General features: G+C 42.3%; 1 protein-coding gene across 1 annotated transcript in view; it reads left to right on the top strand.

Annotated features, from left to right (window-relative positions):
- The window catches only part of LOC137272175 (uncharacterized), a 550,405-nt gene that overhangs the window by 522,698 nt on the left and 13,588 nt on the right, over nucleotides 1-14,119 (top strand). The window contains exons 73-79 of the mRNA XM_067804527.1: nucleotides 4,184-4,294; nucleotides 4,568-4,768; nucleotides 6,545-6,698; nucleotides 7,564-7,632; nucleotides 7,935-8,029; nucleotides 9,479-9,550; nucleotides 12,879-13,058. Of these exons, the coding sequence (XP_067660628.1) occupies nucleotides 4,184-4,294; nucleotides 4,568-4,768; nucleotides 6,545-6,698; nucleotides 7,564-7,632; nucleotides 7,935-8,029; nucleotides 9,479-9,550; nucleotides 12,879-13,058 (882 nt within the window). The remainder of the gene's footprint in view (nucleotides 1-4,183; nucleotides 4,295-4,567; nucleotides 4,769-6,544; nucleotides 6,699-7,563; nucleotides 7,633-7,934; nucleotides 8,030-9,478; nucleotides 9,551-12,878; nucleotides 13,059-14,119) is intronic.

The following is a 14,119-nucleotide window of genomic DNA, read 5'->3' as shown; positions in this document are numbered from 1 at the left end:
CAGTATATGGTTGTAGTACACAGTATCCTTTCCTTCAGTATCTGGTTGTAGTACACAGGATCCTTTCCTTCAGTATATGGTTGTAGTACACAGTATCGTTTCCTTCAGTATATGGTTGTAGTACACAGTATCCTTTCCTTCAGTATATGGTTGTAGTACACAGGATCCTTTCTTTCAGTATATGGTTGTAGTACACAGTCTCCTTTCCTTCAGTGTATGGTTGTAGTACACAGTCTCCTTTCCCTCAGTATATGGTTGTAGTACACAGTATCCTTTCCTTCAGTATATGGTTGTAGTACACAGTCTCCTTTCCTTCAGTATATGGTTGTAGTACACAGGATCCTTTCCTTCAGTATATGGTTGTAGTACACAGGATCCTTTCCTTCAGTACATGGTTGTAGTACACAGTATCCTTTCCTTCAGTATATGGTTGTAGTACACAGGATCCTTTCCTTCAGTATATGGTTGTAGTACAAAGTATATGGTTGTAGTACATAATGTCCTTCAGTTTATGATTGAAGAGCACAATGTCCTTCAATATATGGTTGTAGTACACAGTATCGTTTCCTTCAGTGTATGGTTGTAGTACACAGTATCCTTTCCTTCAGTATCTGGTTGTAGTACACAGGATCCTTTCCTTCAGTATATGGTTGTAGTACACAGTATCGTTTCCTTCAGTATATGGTTGTAGTACACAGTATCCTTTCCTTCAGTATATGGTTGTAGTACACAGTATCCTTTCCTTCAGTATATGGTTGTAGTACACAGTCTCCTTTCCTTCAGTACATGGTTGTAGTACACAGGATCCTTTCCTTCAGTATATGGTTGTAGGACACAGTATCCTTTCCTTCAGTACATGGTTGTAGTACACAGGATCCTTTCCTTTAGTATATGGTTGTAGTACACAGGATCCTTTCCTTCAGTATATGGTTGTAGTACACAGTCTCCTTTCCTTCAGTATATGGTTGTAGTACACAGTATCCTTTCCTTCAGTATATGGTTGTAGTACACAGGATCCTTTCCTTCAGTATATGGTTGTAGTACACAGTATCCTTTCCTTCAGTATCTGGTTGTAGTACACAGGATCCTTTCCTTCAGTATATGGTTGTAGTACACAGTATCCTTTCCTTCAGTATATGGTTGTAGTACACAGTATCCTTTCCTTCAGTATATGGTTGTAGTACACAGTATCCTTTCCTTCAGTATATGGTTGTAGTACACAGGATCCTTTCTTTCAGTATATGGTTGTAGTACACAGTCTCCTTTCCTTCAGTGTATGGTTGTAGTACACAGTCTCCTTTCCTTCAGTATATGGTTGTAGTACACAGTCTCCTTTCCTTCAGTGTATGGTTGTAGTACACAGTATCCTTTCCTTCAGTATATGGTTGTAGTACACAGGATCCTTTCCTTCAGTATATGGTTGTAGTACACAGTATCCTTTCCTTCAGTATATGGTTGTAGTACACAGTCTCCTTTCCTTCAGTATATGGTTGTAGTACACAGTATCCTTTCCTTCAGTATATGGTTGTAGTACACAGGATCCTTTCCTTCAGTATATGGTTGTAGTACACAGTCTCCTTTCCTTCAGTATATGGTTGTAGTACACAGGATCCTTTCCTTCAGTATATGGTTGTAGTACACAGGATCCTTTCCTTCAGTATATGGTTGTAGTACACAGTATCCTTTCCTTCAGTATATGGTTGTAGTACACAGGATCCTTTCCTTCAGTATATGGTTGTAGTACAAAGTATATGGTTGTAGTACATAATGTCCTTCAGTTTATGATTGAAGAGCACAATGTCCTTCAATATATGGTTGTAGTACACAGTATCGTTTCCTTCAGTGTATGGTTGTAGTACACAGTATCCTTTCCTTCAGTATCTGGTTGTAGTACACAGGATCCTTTCCTTCAGTATATGGTTGTAGTACACAGTATCGTTTCCTTCAGTATATGGTTGTAGTACACAGTATCCTTTCCTTCAGTATATGGTTGTAGGACACAGTATCCTTTCCTTCAGTACATGGTTGTAGTACACAGGATCCTTTCCTTTAGTATATGGTTGTAGTACACAGGATCCTTTCCTTCAGTATATGGTTGTAGTACACAGTCTCCTTTCCTTCAGTATATGGTTGTAGTACACAGTATCCTTTCCTTCAGTATATGGTTGTAGTACACAGGATCCTTTCCTTCAGTATATGGTTGTAGTACACAGTATCCTTTCCTTCAGTATCTGGTTGTAGTACACAGGATCCTTTCCTTCAGTATATGGTTGTAGTACACAGTATCCTTTCCTTCAGTATATGGTTGTAGTACACAGTATCCTTTCCTTCAGTATATGGTTGTAGTACACAGTATCCTTTCCTTCAGTATATGGTTGTAGTACACAGGATCCTTTCTTTCAGTATATGGTTGTAGTACACAGTCTCCTTTCCTTCAGTGTATGGTTGTAGTACACAGTCTCCTTTCCTTCAGTATATGGTTGTAGTACACAGTCTCCTTTCCTTCAGTGTATGGTTGTAGTACACAGTATCCTTTCCTTCAGTATATGGTTGTAGTACACAGGATCCTTTCCTTCAGTATATGGTTGTAGTACACAGTATCCTTTCCTTCAGTATATGGTTGTAGTACACAGTCTCCTTTCCTTCAGTATATGGTTGTAGTACACAGTATCCTTTCCTTCAGTATATGGTTGTAGTACACAGGATCCTTTCCTTCAGTATATGGTTGTAGTACACAGTCTCCTTTCCTTCAGTATATGGTTGTAGTACACAGGATCCTTTCCTTCAGTATATGGTTGTAGTACACAGGATCCTTTCCTTCAGTATATGGTTGTAGTACACAGTATCCTTTCCTTCAGTATATGGTTGTAGTACACAGGATCCTTTCCTTCAGTATATGGTTGTAGTACAAAGTATATGGTTGTAGTACATAATGTCCTTCAGTTTATGATTGAAGAGCACAATGTCCTTCAATATATGGTTGTAGTACACAGTATCGTTTCCTTCAGTGTATGGTTGTAGTACACAGTATCCTTTCCTTCAGTATCTGGTTGTAGTACACAGGATCCTTTCCTTCAGTATATGGTTGTAGTACACAGTATCGTTTCCTTCAGTATATGGTTGTAGTACACAGTATCCTTTCCTTCAGTATATGGTTGTAGTACACAGTATCCTTTCCTTCAGTATATGGTTGTAGTACACAGCCTCCTTTCCTTCAGTATATGGTTGTAGTACACAGTATCCTTTCCTTCAGTATATGGTTGTAGTACACAGGATCCTTTCCTTCAGTATATGGTTGTAGTACACAGGATCCTTTCCTTCAGTATATGGTTGTAGTACACAGGATCCTTTCCTTCAGTATATGGTTGTAGTACACAGTCTCCTTTCCTTCAGTATATGGTTGTAGTACACAGGATCCTTTCCTTCAGTATCTGGTTGTAGTACACAGGATCCTTTCCTTCAGTATATGGTTGTAGTACACAGTATCCTTTCCTTCAGTATATGGTTGTAGTACACAGTCTCCTTTCCTTCAGTATATGGTTGTAGTACACAGTCTCCTTTCCTTCAGTATATGGTTGTAGTACACAGTATCCTTTCCTTCAGTATCTGGTTGTAGTACACAGGATCCTTTCCTTCAGTATATGGTTGTAGTACACAGGATCCTTTCCTTCAGTATATGGTTGTAGTACACAGGATCCTTTCCTTCAGTATATGGTTGTAGTACACAGGATCCTTTCCTTCAGTATATGGTTGTAGTACACAGGATCCTTTCCTTCAGTATATGGTTGTAGTACACAGTCTCCTTTCCTTCAGTATATGGTTGTAGTACACAGTATCCTTTCCTTCAGTATATGGTTGTAGTACAAAGTATATGGTTGTAGTACATAATGTCCTTCAGTTTATGATTGAAGAGCACAATGTCCTTCAATATATGGTTGTAGTACACAGTATCGTTTTCTTCAGTATGTGGTTGTAGTACACAATGTCGTTCAGTATATAGTCGTAGTACACTGTGTTCTTAAGTATATGGTTGTAGTACACAGTATCCTTTCCTTCAGTATACAGCTGTAGTACACAATGTCCTTCAGTTTATGGTTGTAGTACACAATCTCCTTCAGTATATAGTCGTAGTACACAGTCTCCTTCAGTATATGGTTGTAGTACACAACGTCCTTTCCTTCAGTATGTGGAATCTGACAACTGTATGATGGAGCTGAGGTTCGGGGTGCTGAATCTAGGACTGCCACTGGTGCTAGCTGTGGTAGGGACAGGCAGTGAATGGAAACTGTCTGAGGTAAGCACCTGTAAGTGTAAGTGACCATCATTTAGTGCCAACTGTCTGAGATAAGCACCTTTAAGTGTTTTAAGTGTAAGTGACAATCATTTAGTGGCAACCGTATGCGGTAAATACCTTTGAGTGTAATTGATAACCACTGAGTGTCAACTGTCTGAGGTAATTTATTTTAAGTGTAAGTGACAATCATTTAGTGGCAACTGTCTGAATTACCGACCTTTAAGTGTTTAGAGTTATACATAGGGTTATATATGTTTTATTCCCTTCTCTCAGGTGGGTATCTTGGCACAAAGGGCAAAAGCATCCAAGGTATATTTCCAGAAGGAGAACTCAACATCCAAGAAGACACTTTTGGAGTATGTGAAAGAGCGTCTCCCCATGAGGGCAGACTCACTCATCAGAAAGGAAGAGGTGAAGAAGGAGATGTCTGAGTTACAGAAGAAGGCCTGCAAACAGACCAACGTGGTGTTCCAGGTACGATGGGTCATGTGCAGTGTCAGGATAGGTGTGTATCATGTGCACTGTCAGGATGAGTCTGTATCATGTACAATGTCAAGATGAGTCTGTATCATGTGTGTGAGTGAGTTTAGTTTTACACTGCACTCAGCAATATTCCAGCTATATGGCAGCAGTCTGTAAATAATCAAGTCTGGATCAGACAATCCAGTGATCAACAATATGAGCATCGATCTGCACAATGGGGAACCGATGACATGTGTCAACGAAGTCAGCGAGTCTGACCACCTGATCCGGTTATTTGCCTCTTAGGACGGGCATAGTCGCCTTTTATGGCAAGCATGGGTTGCTGAAGGCCTATTCTACCCCGGGACCTTCACAAGTCGAGTATGTATCATGTGGAGTGTCAGCATGGGTCTGTGATATGTGCAGTGTCAGCATGGGTCTGTGATATGTGCAGTGCCTGGATAGGTGTGTATCATATGCAGTGTCAGCAGGGGTATGTATCATGTGCAGTATCAGGATGGGTCTGTATCATGTGCAGTGTCAGCAAGGTTCTGTGACATGTGCAGTGTCAGGATGGGTCTCTATCATGTGCTGTGTCTGGATAGCTGTGCATCATGTGCAGTGTCAGGATGGGTCTCTATCATGTGCTGTGTCTGGATAGCTATGTATCATGTGCAGTGTCAGGATGGGTTTCTATCATGTGCTGTGTCTGGATAGCTGTGCATCATGTGCAGTGTCAGGATGGGTCTCTATCATGTGCTGTGTCTGGATAGCTGTGCATCATGTGCAGTGTCAGGATGGGCCTCTATCATGTGCTGTGTCTGGATAGCTGTGCATCATGTGCAGTGTCAGGATGGGTCTGTGTCATGTGCTGTGTCTGGATAGCTGTGTTTCACATGCAGTGTCAGCATGGGTCTGTGACATGTGCAGTGTCAGGATGGATCTGTACCATGTGCAGTGTCATGATGAGTCTGTGACATGTGCAGTGTCAGGATGAGTCTCTATCGTGTGCTGTGTCAGGATGAGTCTGTAACATTTGCAGTGTCAGGATGAGTCTGTACCATGTGCAGTGTCAAGATGAGTCTGTAACATTTGCAGTGTCAGGATGAGTCTGTACCATGTGCAGTGTCAGGATGAGTCTGTACCATGTGTAGTGTCAAGATGAGTCTGTAACATTTGCAGTGCCAGGATGAGTCTGTAATATGTGCAGTGTCAGGATGAGTCTGTAACATGTGCTGTGTCAGGATGAGTCTGTAACATTTGCAGTGTCAGGATGAGTCTGTACCATGTGCAGTGTCAGGATGAGTCTGTACCATGTGTAGTGTCAGGATGAGTCTGTAACATTTGCAGTGTCAGGATGAGTCTGTAACATTTGCAGTGTCAGGATGAGTCTGTAACATGTGCAGTGTCAGGATGAGTCTGTAACATTTGCAGTGTCAGGATGAGTCTGTAACATGTGCAGTGTCAGAATGAGTCTGTAACATGTGCAGTGTCAGGATGAGTCTGTAACATTTGCAATGTCAGGATGAGTCTGTAACATTTGCAGTGTCAGGATGAGTCTGTAACATGTGCAGTGTCAGGATGAGTCTGTAACATTTGCAGTGTCAGGATGAGTCTGTAACATGTGCAGTGTCAGGATGAGTCTGTAACATTTGCAGTGTCAAGATGAGTCTGTGACATGTGCTGTGTCAGGATGAGTCTCTAACATTTGCTGTGTCAGGATCCATCTGTATCATGTTTTGATAAACAGTTAATTTTGCTGATGACCATGACAATATTCATCTTCAGGAGGAGTATGAGTTGACCCAACGTCGCTTCATGCGTCACATCATCTCCTTCATCACCAGCATGGACACCTCACCGATGCCAAGACTGGCTGTTATCGACTTCCTGAAGCATCACAACCAATCCTCCACCCTGTCACATGCTCCTCACAGCACAGGTAGGCACTTCCACAGCTGTCAGGGGTTAATGTCACATGCTCCTCACAGCACTGGTGGTCACTTCCACAACTGTCAGGGGTTAATGACACATGCTCCTCATGGAAAAGGTAGGCACTGTCTTTGGCAAATGGCACATGATCCTTACTCCACTGGTATGCACTTCCACAGCTGTCCATGGCTAATATCACATGCTGTTTGAACCACTGGTAGGCAGTGTCACAGCTATCCATGGCACAAGACTGTGTGTTACAGATGCTGTCTCATCTAAGTTTGTGTTCAAGGTTACAGTTGCTTCCTCTTTATCTAAATACAGTGTACTTTGTGTTACAGGTGCTTCCACCTCCTCTAAACGCAGTGTACTTTGTTACAGGTGCATCCCCTCCTCTAAACACAGTGTACTTTTTGTAACAGGTGCTTCCCCCTCCTCTAAACACAGTGTACTTTTTGTAACAGGTGCTTCCCCCTCCTCTAAACACTGTGTACTTTGTTACAGGTGCTTCCCCCTCCTCTAAACACAGTGTACTTTTTGTAACAGGTGCTTCCCCCTCCTCTAAACACAGTGTACTTTTGTTACAGGTGCATCCCCTCCTCTAAACACAGTGTACTTTTTGTAACAGGTGCTTCCCCCTCCTCTAAACACAGTGTACTTTTTGTAACAGGTGCTTCCCCCTCCTCTAAACACAGTGTACTTTTTGTAACAGGTGCTTCCCCCTCCTCTAAACACTGTGTACTTTGTTACAGGTGTTTCCCCTCCTCTAAACACAGTGTACTTTTGTTACAGGTGCTTCCCCTCCTCTAAACACAGTGTACTTTGTGTTACACGAGCATCCCCCTCCTCTAAGCACAATGTACTTTGTGTTACAGGTGCTTCCCCTTCCTCTAAACACAGTGTACAAACCGGGGTTTCAGGCGCCAGCCAGGTCTCAAGAGAACGTGAGTTCATAACTAATCAGCAGTATGTTTGTCTTACATTCTTTAGAAAAGCTTCTCATTATCGATGGGAAATTTTTCGTTAAATGCCTCATTCAGCAATATTGAGAGGATAAGATGTTGATCTGTGAATAAGTAACTCTTGACCACACAAATCCAGAGATTCAGAAATGTTTAACCATGTACTTGGGAAGTGATAACATGACCAACCACACAGCTACAGGTTACACACTTCACAAAGTTAAGATGTCAGTGCTCCTAACATATGTAAGCATAATAATCCCTGTGCTGGTTTTTGTGCTCAGAGATGAAGAGCAGCTTTGGCATATCAAGTGGCAGTTTACTTCGCCCATCGTTGCGCCCAAAGACTGCCTCAAGGACATCACGTGACCGCCTTGAGGTAATGGTTGACTATCTGTAGGAGGAAACGTAACTTTGGTTCTGTTGGCTGTCTGTATGAGGATCATTCCTATGATACTGTTCTGTTGGCTGTCTGTATGACGAACATGTGATACTGTTCTGTTGGCTGTTTGTATGAGGAACATGTAATGCTGTTCTGTTGGTTGTCGATATGAGGAAGATGTGATGCGCTTCTGTTGGCTGTCTGTATGAGAAACACTTAACAACTGTTCTGTTAGCTGTCTGTATGAAGAACACTGGTTCTGTTGGCAATTTATGTAAAGATCACTGGTTCTCTTGACTGTCGGTATGAGGAACATGTGATGCTTTTCTGTTGACTGTCTGTGTGAGGAACATGTGATGCTGTTCTGTTGACTGTCTGTGTGAGGAACATGTGATGCTGTTCTGTTGACTGTCTGTATGAGGAACATGTGATGCTGTTCTGTTGGCTCTCTGTGTGAGGAACATGTGATACTGATCTGTTGGCTGTGTGTACGAGGAACATGTGATGCTGTTCTGTTGACTGTCTGTATGATGAACATGTGATGCTGTTCTGTTGACTGTCTGTATGATGAACATGTGATGCTGTTCTGTTGGCTGTCTGTGTAACAAGCACTTAACACTGGTTCTGTTAACTGTTAGTATGAGAAATATGTGATGCTGTTCTGTTGACTGTCTGTATGAGGAACATGTGATGCTGTTCTGTTGGCTGCCTCTATGATGAACATGTGATGCTGTTCTGTTGGCTGTCTGTGTAACAAGCACTTAACACTGGTTCTGTTGACTGTTGATATGAGAAACCTGTGATGCTGATGTATTGGCTGTATGTACAAGAAACACAAGAACACAATGGTTCTGTTGGCTGTCTGTATGAAGAGCACTGGTTCTGTTGACTGTTGGTATGAGAAACCTGTGATGCTGATGTATTGGCTGTATGTACAAGAAACACAAGAACACAGTGGTTCTGTTGGCTGTCTGTATGAAGAGCACTGGTTCTGTTGACTGTTGGTATGAGAAACATGCATGTGATGCTGTTTGTTGCCTGTCTGTATACAGAACACTTAACACTGGTTCTGTTGAATGTTGGCATGACACATGTGGTGCTGTTCTGTTGGCTGTCTGTATACAGAACACTTAACACTGGTTCTGTTGAATGTTGGCATGACACATGTGGTGCTGTTCTGTTGGCTGTCTGTATACAGAACACTTAACACTGGTTCTGTTGAATGTTGGCATGACACATGTGGTGCTGTTATGTTGACTGTCTGTATGAGGAACACCTAATACTAGTTTTACTGACTGTTTGTATCAGGAAATTGTGATGCCGTTTCTGTTGACTATATGAAGAACACCTAATACTAGGTCTGTTGACTGTCTGTATGAGGAACATGATGCTGGTTTTGTTGGCTGTAAGTATGAGGAACATACAAAAATGCTGGTTCTGTTTCAGACCTTTAACCCTGAGACTGAAGGGTGGGAGTCAGAGAGTTTTGGAGTTCGTCTGCTGTGTGAATTTGAAGAGGTAAGTATCAGATACAGTACTCATTACTCAACGGAAACTTCTTCATCCCTTGATAATATGGCATACTATCTATGTGTACAAGAAGTGTTCAACACATAATTCATGTGTTGTGTCATATATTGGCTAATGCACTGGGCTTAAATGTGTCAGTCTACATGTGTCCATATAAATGTGTCATTATAAGTATGTCTATCTGTAAGTGTCAGTCTACATGTGTCATACTAGATGTGTCAGTCTACCTATGTCTCTCTGCATGTGAATGTCTACATATCTCTTCATATGTGTCTTTATACATGTGTCTACAAGTATATGCCTACATGTGTCAATCTACATGTGGTGTCTACTCTATGTCAATCTACATGTGCCTGTCTACCCTATGTCAATCTACATGTGGTGTCTACCCTGTATCAATCTACATGTGGTGTCTACCCTATGTCAATCTACATGTGCTGTTTACTATATGTCAATCTACATGTGGTGTCTACTCTATGTCAGTCTACATGTGCCTGTCTACCCTATGTCAATCTACATGTGGTGTCTACCCTGTGGCAATCTCCATGTGCTGTCTACTCTATGTCAATCTACATGTGCCTGTCTACCCTATGTCAATCTACATGTGGTGTCTACCCTGTATCAATCTACATGTGGTGTCTACCCTATGTCAATCTACATGTGCTGTTTACTATATGTCAATCTACATGTGGTGTCTACTCTATGTCAGTCTACATGTGCCTGTCTACCCTATGTCAATCTACATGTGGTGTCTACCCTGTGGCAGTCTACATGTGCCTGTCTACTCTATGTCAATCTACATGTGCCTGTCTACCCTATGTCAATCTACATGTGGTGTCTACCCTATGTCAATCTACATGTGCTGTCTACCCTGTGGCAGTCTACATGTGCTGTTTACCCTATGTCAATCTACATGTGTCTGTCTACCCTATGTCAATCTACATGTGTCTGTCTACCATATGTCAATCTACATGTGCCTGTCTACCCTATGTTAATCTACATGTGCTGTCTACCCTGTGGCAGTCTACATGTGCTGTTTACCCTGTGGCAACCTACATGTGCTGTCTACCCTGTGTCAATCTACATGTGTCTGTCTACCCTATGTCAATCTACATGTGTCTGTCTACCATATGTCAATCTACATGTGCCTGTCTACCCTATGTCAATCTACATGTGCTGTCTGCCCTGTGGCAATCTACATGTGGTTTCTACCCTGTGGCAGTCTACATGTGCTGTCTACCCTATGTCAATCTACATGTGCTGTCTACCCTGTGGCAGTCTACATGTGCTGTTTACCCTATGTCAATCTACATGTGTCTGTCTACCCTATGTCAATCTACATGTGTCTGTCTACCATATGTCAATCTACATGTGCCTGTCTACCCTATGTCAATCTACATGTGCTGTCTACCCTGTGTCAATCTACTTGTGTCTGTCCACCATATGTCAATCTACATGTGTCTGTCTACCCTATGTCAATCTACATGTGTCTGTCTACCATATGTCAATCTACATGTGCCTGTGTACCCTATGTTAATCTACATGTGGTTTCTACCCTGTGGCAGTCTACATGTGCTGTGTACCCTGTGGCAGTCTACATGTGCTGTTTACCCTGTGGCAACCTACATGTGCTGTCTACCCTGTGTCAATCTACTTGTGTCTGTCTACCATATGTCAATCTACATGTGTCTGTCTACCATATGTCAATCTACATGTGCCTGTCTACCCTATGTTAATCTACATGTGCTGTCTGCCCTGTGGCAATCTACATGTGGTTTCTACCCTGTGGCAGTCTACATGTGCTGTCTACCCTATGTCAATCTACATGTGCCTGTCTACCCTATGTCAATCTACATGTGCTGTTTACCCTATGTCAATCTACGTGTGTCTGTCTACCCTATGTCAATCTACATGTGTCTGTCTACCATATGTCAATCTACATGTGCCTGTCTACCCTATGTTAATCTACATGTGCTGTCTACCCTGTGGCAATCTACATGTGGTTTCTACCCTGTGGCAGTCTACATGTGCTGTCTACCCTATGTCAATCTACATGTGCTGTCTACCCTATGTCAATCTACATGTGCTGTCTACCCTATGTCAATCTACATGTGCTGTCTACCCTATGTCAATCTACATGTGCTGTCTACCCTGTGGCAGTCTACATGTGCTGTTTACCCTGTGGCAACCTACATGTGCTGTCTACCCTATGTCAATCTACATGTGCCTGTCTACCCTATGTCAATCTACATGTGCTGTCTACCCTGTGGCAGTCTACATGTGCTGTTTACCCTGTGGCAGTCTACATGTGCTGTCTACCCTATGTCAATCTACATGTGCTGTCTACCCTATGTCAATCTACATGTGCTGTCTACCCTATGTTAATCTACATGTGCTGTCTACCCTGTGGCAGTCTACATGTGCTGTTTACCCTGTGGCAACCTACATGTGCTGTCTACCCTGTGTCAATCTACTTGTGCCTGTCTACCCTGTGTCAATCTACATGTGTGAATCTACTTGTGTCAATCTACATGTGTGAATCTACTTGTGTCTGTCTACTGGTGTCTGTCTACATGTTTGACTCTACTTGTGTCTGTCTACTGGTGTCTGTCTACATGTGTGAGCATACTTGTGTCTGTCTATTGGTGTCTGTCTACATGTGTGAGTGTACTTGTGTCTGTCTATTGGTGTCTGTCTACATGTGTGAGTGTACTTGTGTCTGTCTACTGGTGTCTGTCTACATGTGTGAGTCTATATGTGTCTGTCTACCATGTGTCAATCTACATGTGTAATTCTACTTGTGCCTGTCTACCCTGTGTGAGTCTACTTGTGTCTGTCTATTGGTGTCTGTCTACATGTGTGAGTCTATATGTCTGCCTACCCTGTGTCAATCTACATGTGTGAATCTACTTGTGCCTGTCTACCCTGTGTCAATCTACATGTGTGAATCTGCTTGTGCCTGTCTACCCTGTGTCAATCTACATGTGTGAATCTGCTTGTGTCCGTCTACATGTGTGAGTCTACTTGTGTCTGTCTACTGGTGTCTGTCTACATGTGATATGTTTTCATAGGGATGGCATCTGTGTGACCAGTCTGTCTACATGTGTGTCTACTTGTGTCTGTCTACATGTGTCTGTTTACATGTGTGAGTCTATATGTGTCTGTCTACCCTGTGTCAATCTACATGTGTGAATCTGCTTGTGCCTGTCTACCCTGTGTCAATCTACATGTGTGAATCTACTTGTGTCCGTCTACATGTGTGAGTCTACTTGTGTCTGTCTACTGGTGTCTGTCTACATGTGATATGTTTTCATAGGGATGGCATCTGTGTGACCAGTCCTTCCCCTTGAGAAAGACAGAAGAGTTCGTCAGTCAGATGCGGAAGGTGTCTCCATACCTGGCTCGTATCTACGCCATCCTGCGGCAGAGTTCCATGCAGCTGAACTGTCTGATGAGTGGAGACACTGGCCAACAGTTCCTAGATTGGGTAGAGCAGGTAAACGTAGATTGGATGGGTAGGGCAGGAAAATTACATAGATTGGGTGCTTTTCTCATCACATCGAGTGTGGGATGTGCTATTGTACATAAGTGTTCACAGCTTCACAGCATTCATTCTTACAGTGCCACCTCCCTGTGTAGACAATGTATGGAATAATGACACACTGTTACAGTGGTCATCTCCCTGTGTAGACAATGTATGACATAATGACATGCTAACATTCTTACAGTGCCACCTCTCTGTGCAGGCATTGTATGGCATAATCACTCACTCACTCACTCTCTCACTCACTCACTCACTCACTCACACACACACACACACACACACACACACACACACACACACACACACACACACACACACACACACACACACACACTGTTGCGATATTAATCTACCTGTGGTCACTACTTAGCACCTTAACAGGTGTCATGTCCTTGTGATGACAAGATATGGTAACATGGAGATGTGAAATGGCTGTAACATAATTGTCATTTTCTGTCCAGTGAAGTCTACGTCTTATAGTGCTGCATAAGAAGGGTGGCAATAGTCATTTAGCTTTAACAAGCAGTACTATAATTTCTTTTCTAATTTTAAACGTAAGTGATTATAATATTCCAAAATCAGTTATTTGAAGAACCTTCTCTAAATACTTCTTCCCAAGTAGTTTACATTTCCACTGGCATCACATCTTAGTTTTGAAATAGGCTGGCATTCAACTCTATATTTTGGATATAGATAACTGGAGTGTGCAGGTAACAGGTTAATTTTGTGTGTAAATTGGTATGAATATGAATGTATAGGGTGGTTGCATGAGAGAGTGTATTGAATGCAAATGATATGTTTTCTAAGTTTGCTTGCTAAGTGTGTACGTTTTTGAGTATTAGTATCAAAAAGAAAGCGAGAGAGAGAGAGTGTGTGTGTGATTGACTAATTGATTTATGAGATGAGAGAGAGAGATTTATGAGGTGATTCAGTTACCTAGACTAAGGTAAGTCGGGTAACTCCAGGTGGGTGACTGGGAAGCACATGTGTGACTGGGAGGCATATGGGTGACT

Source organism: Haliotis asinina, chromosome 2 (genome assembly GCF_037392515.1).
Source record: "Haliotis asinina isolate JCU_RB_2024 chromosome 2, JCU_Hal_asi_v2, whole genome shotgun sequence".
In the NCBI taxonomy this organism is placed as follows: domain Eukaryota; kingdom Metazoa; phylum Mollusca; class Gastropoda; order Lepetellida; family Haliotidae; genus Haliotis; species Haliotis asinina.
The sequence above is the reverse complement of the archived record's forward strand: the minus strand, read 5'-3'. Positions and strand labels throughout refer to the sequence as shown.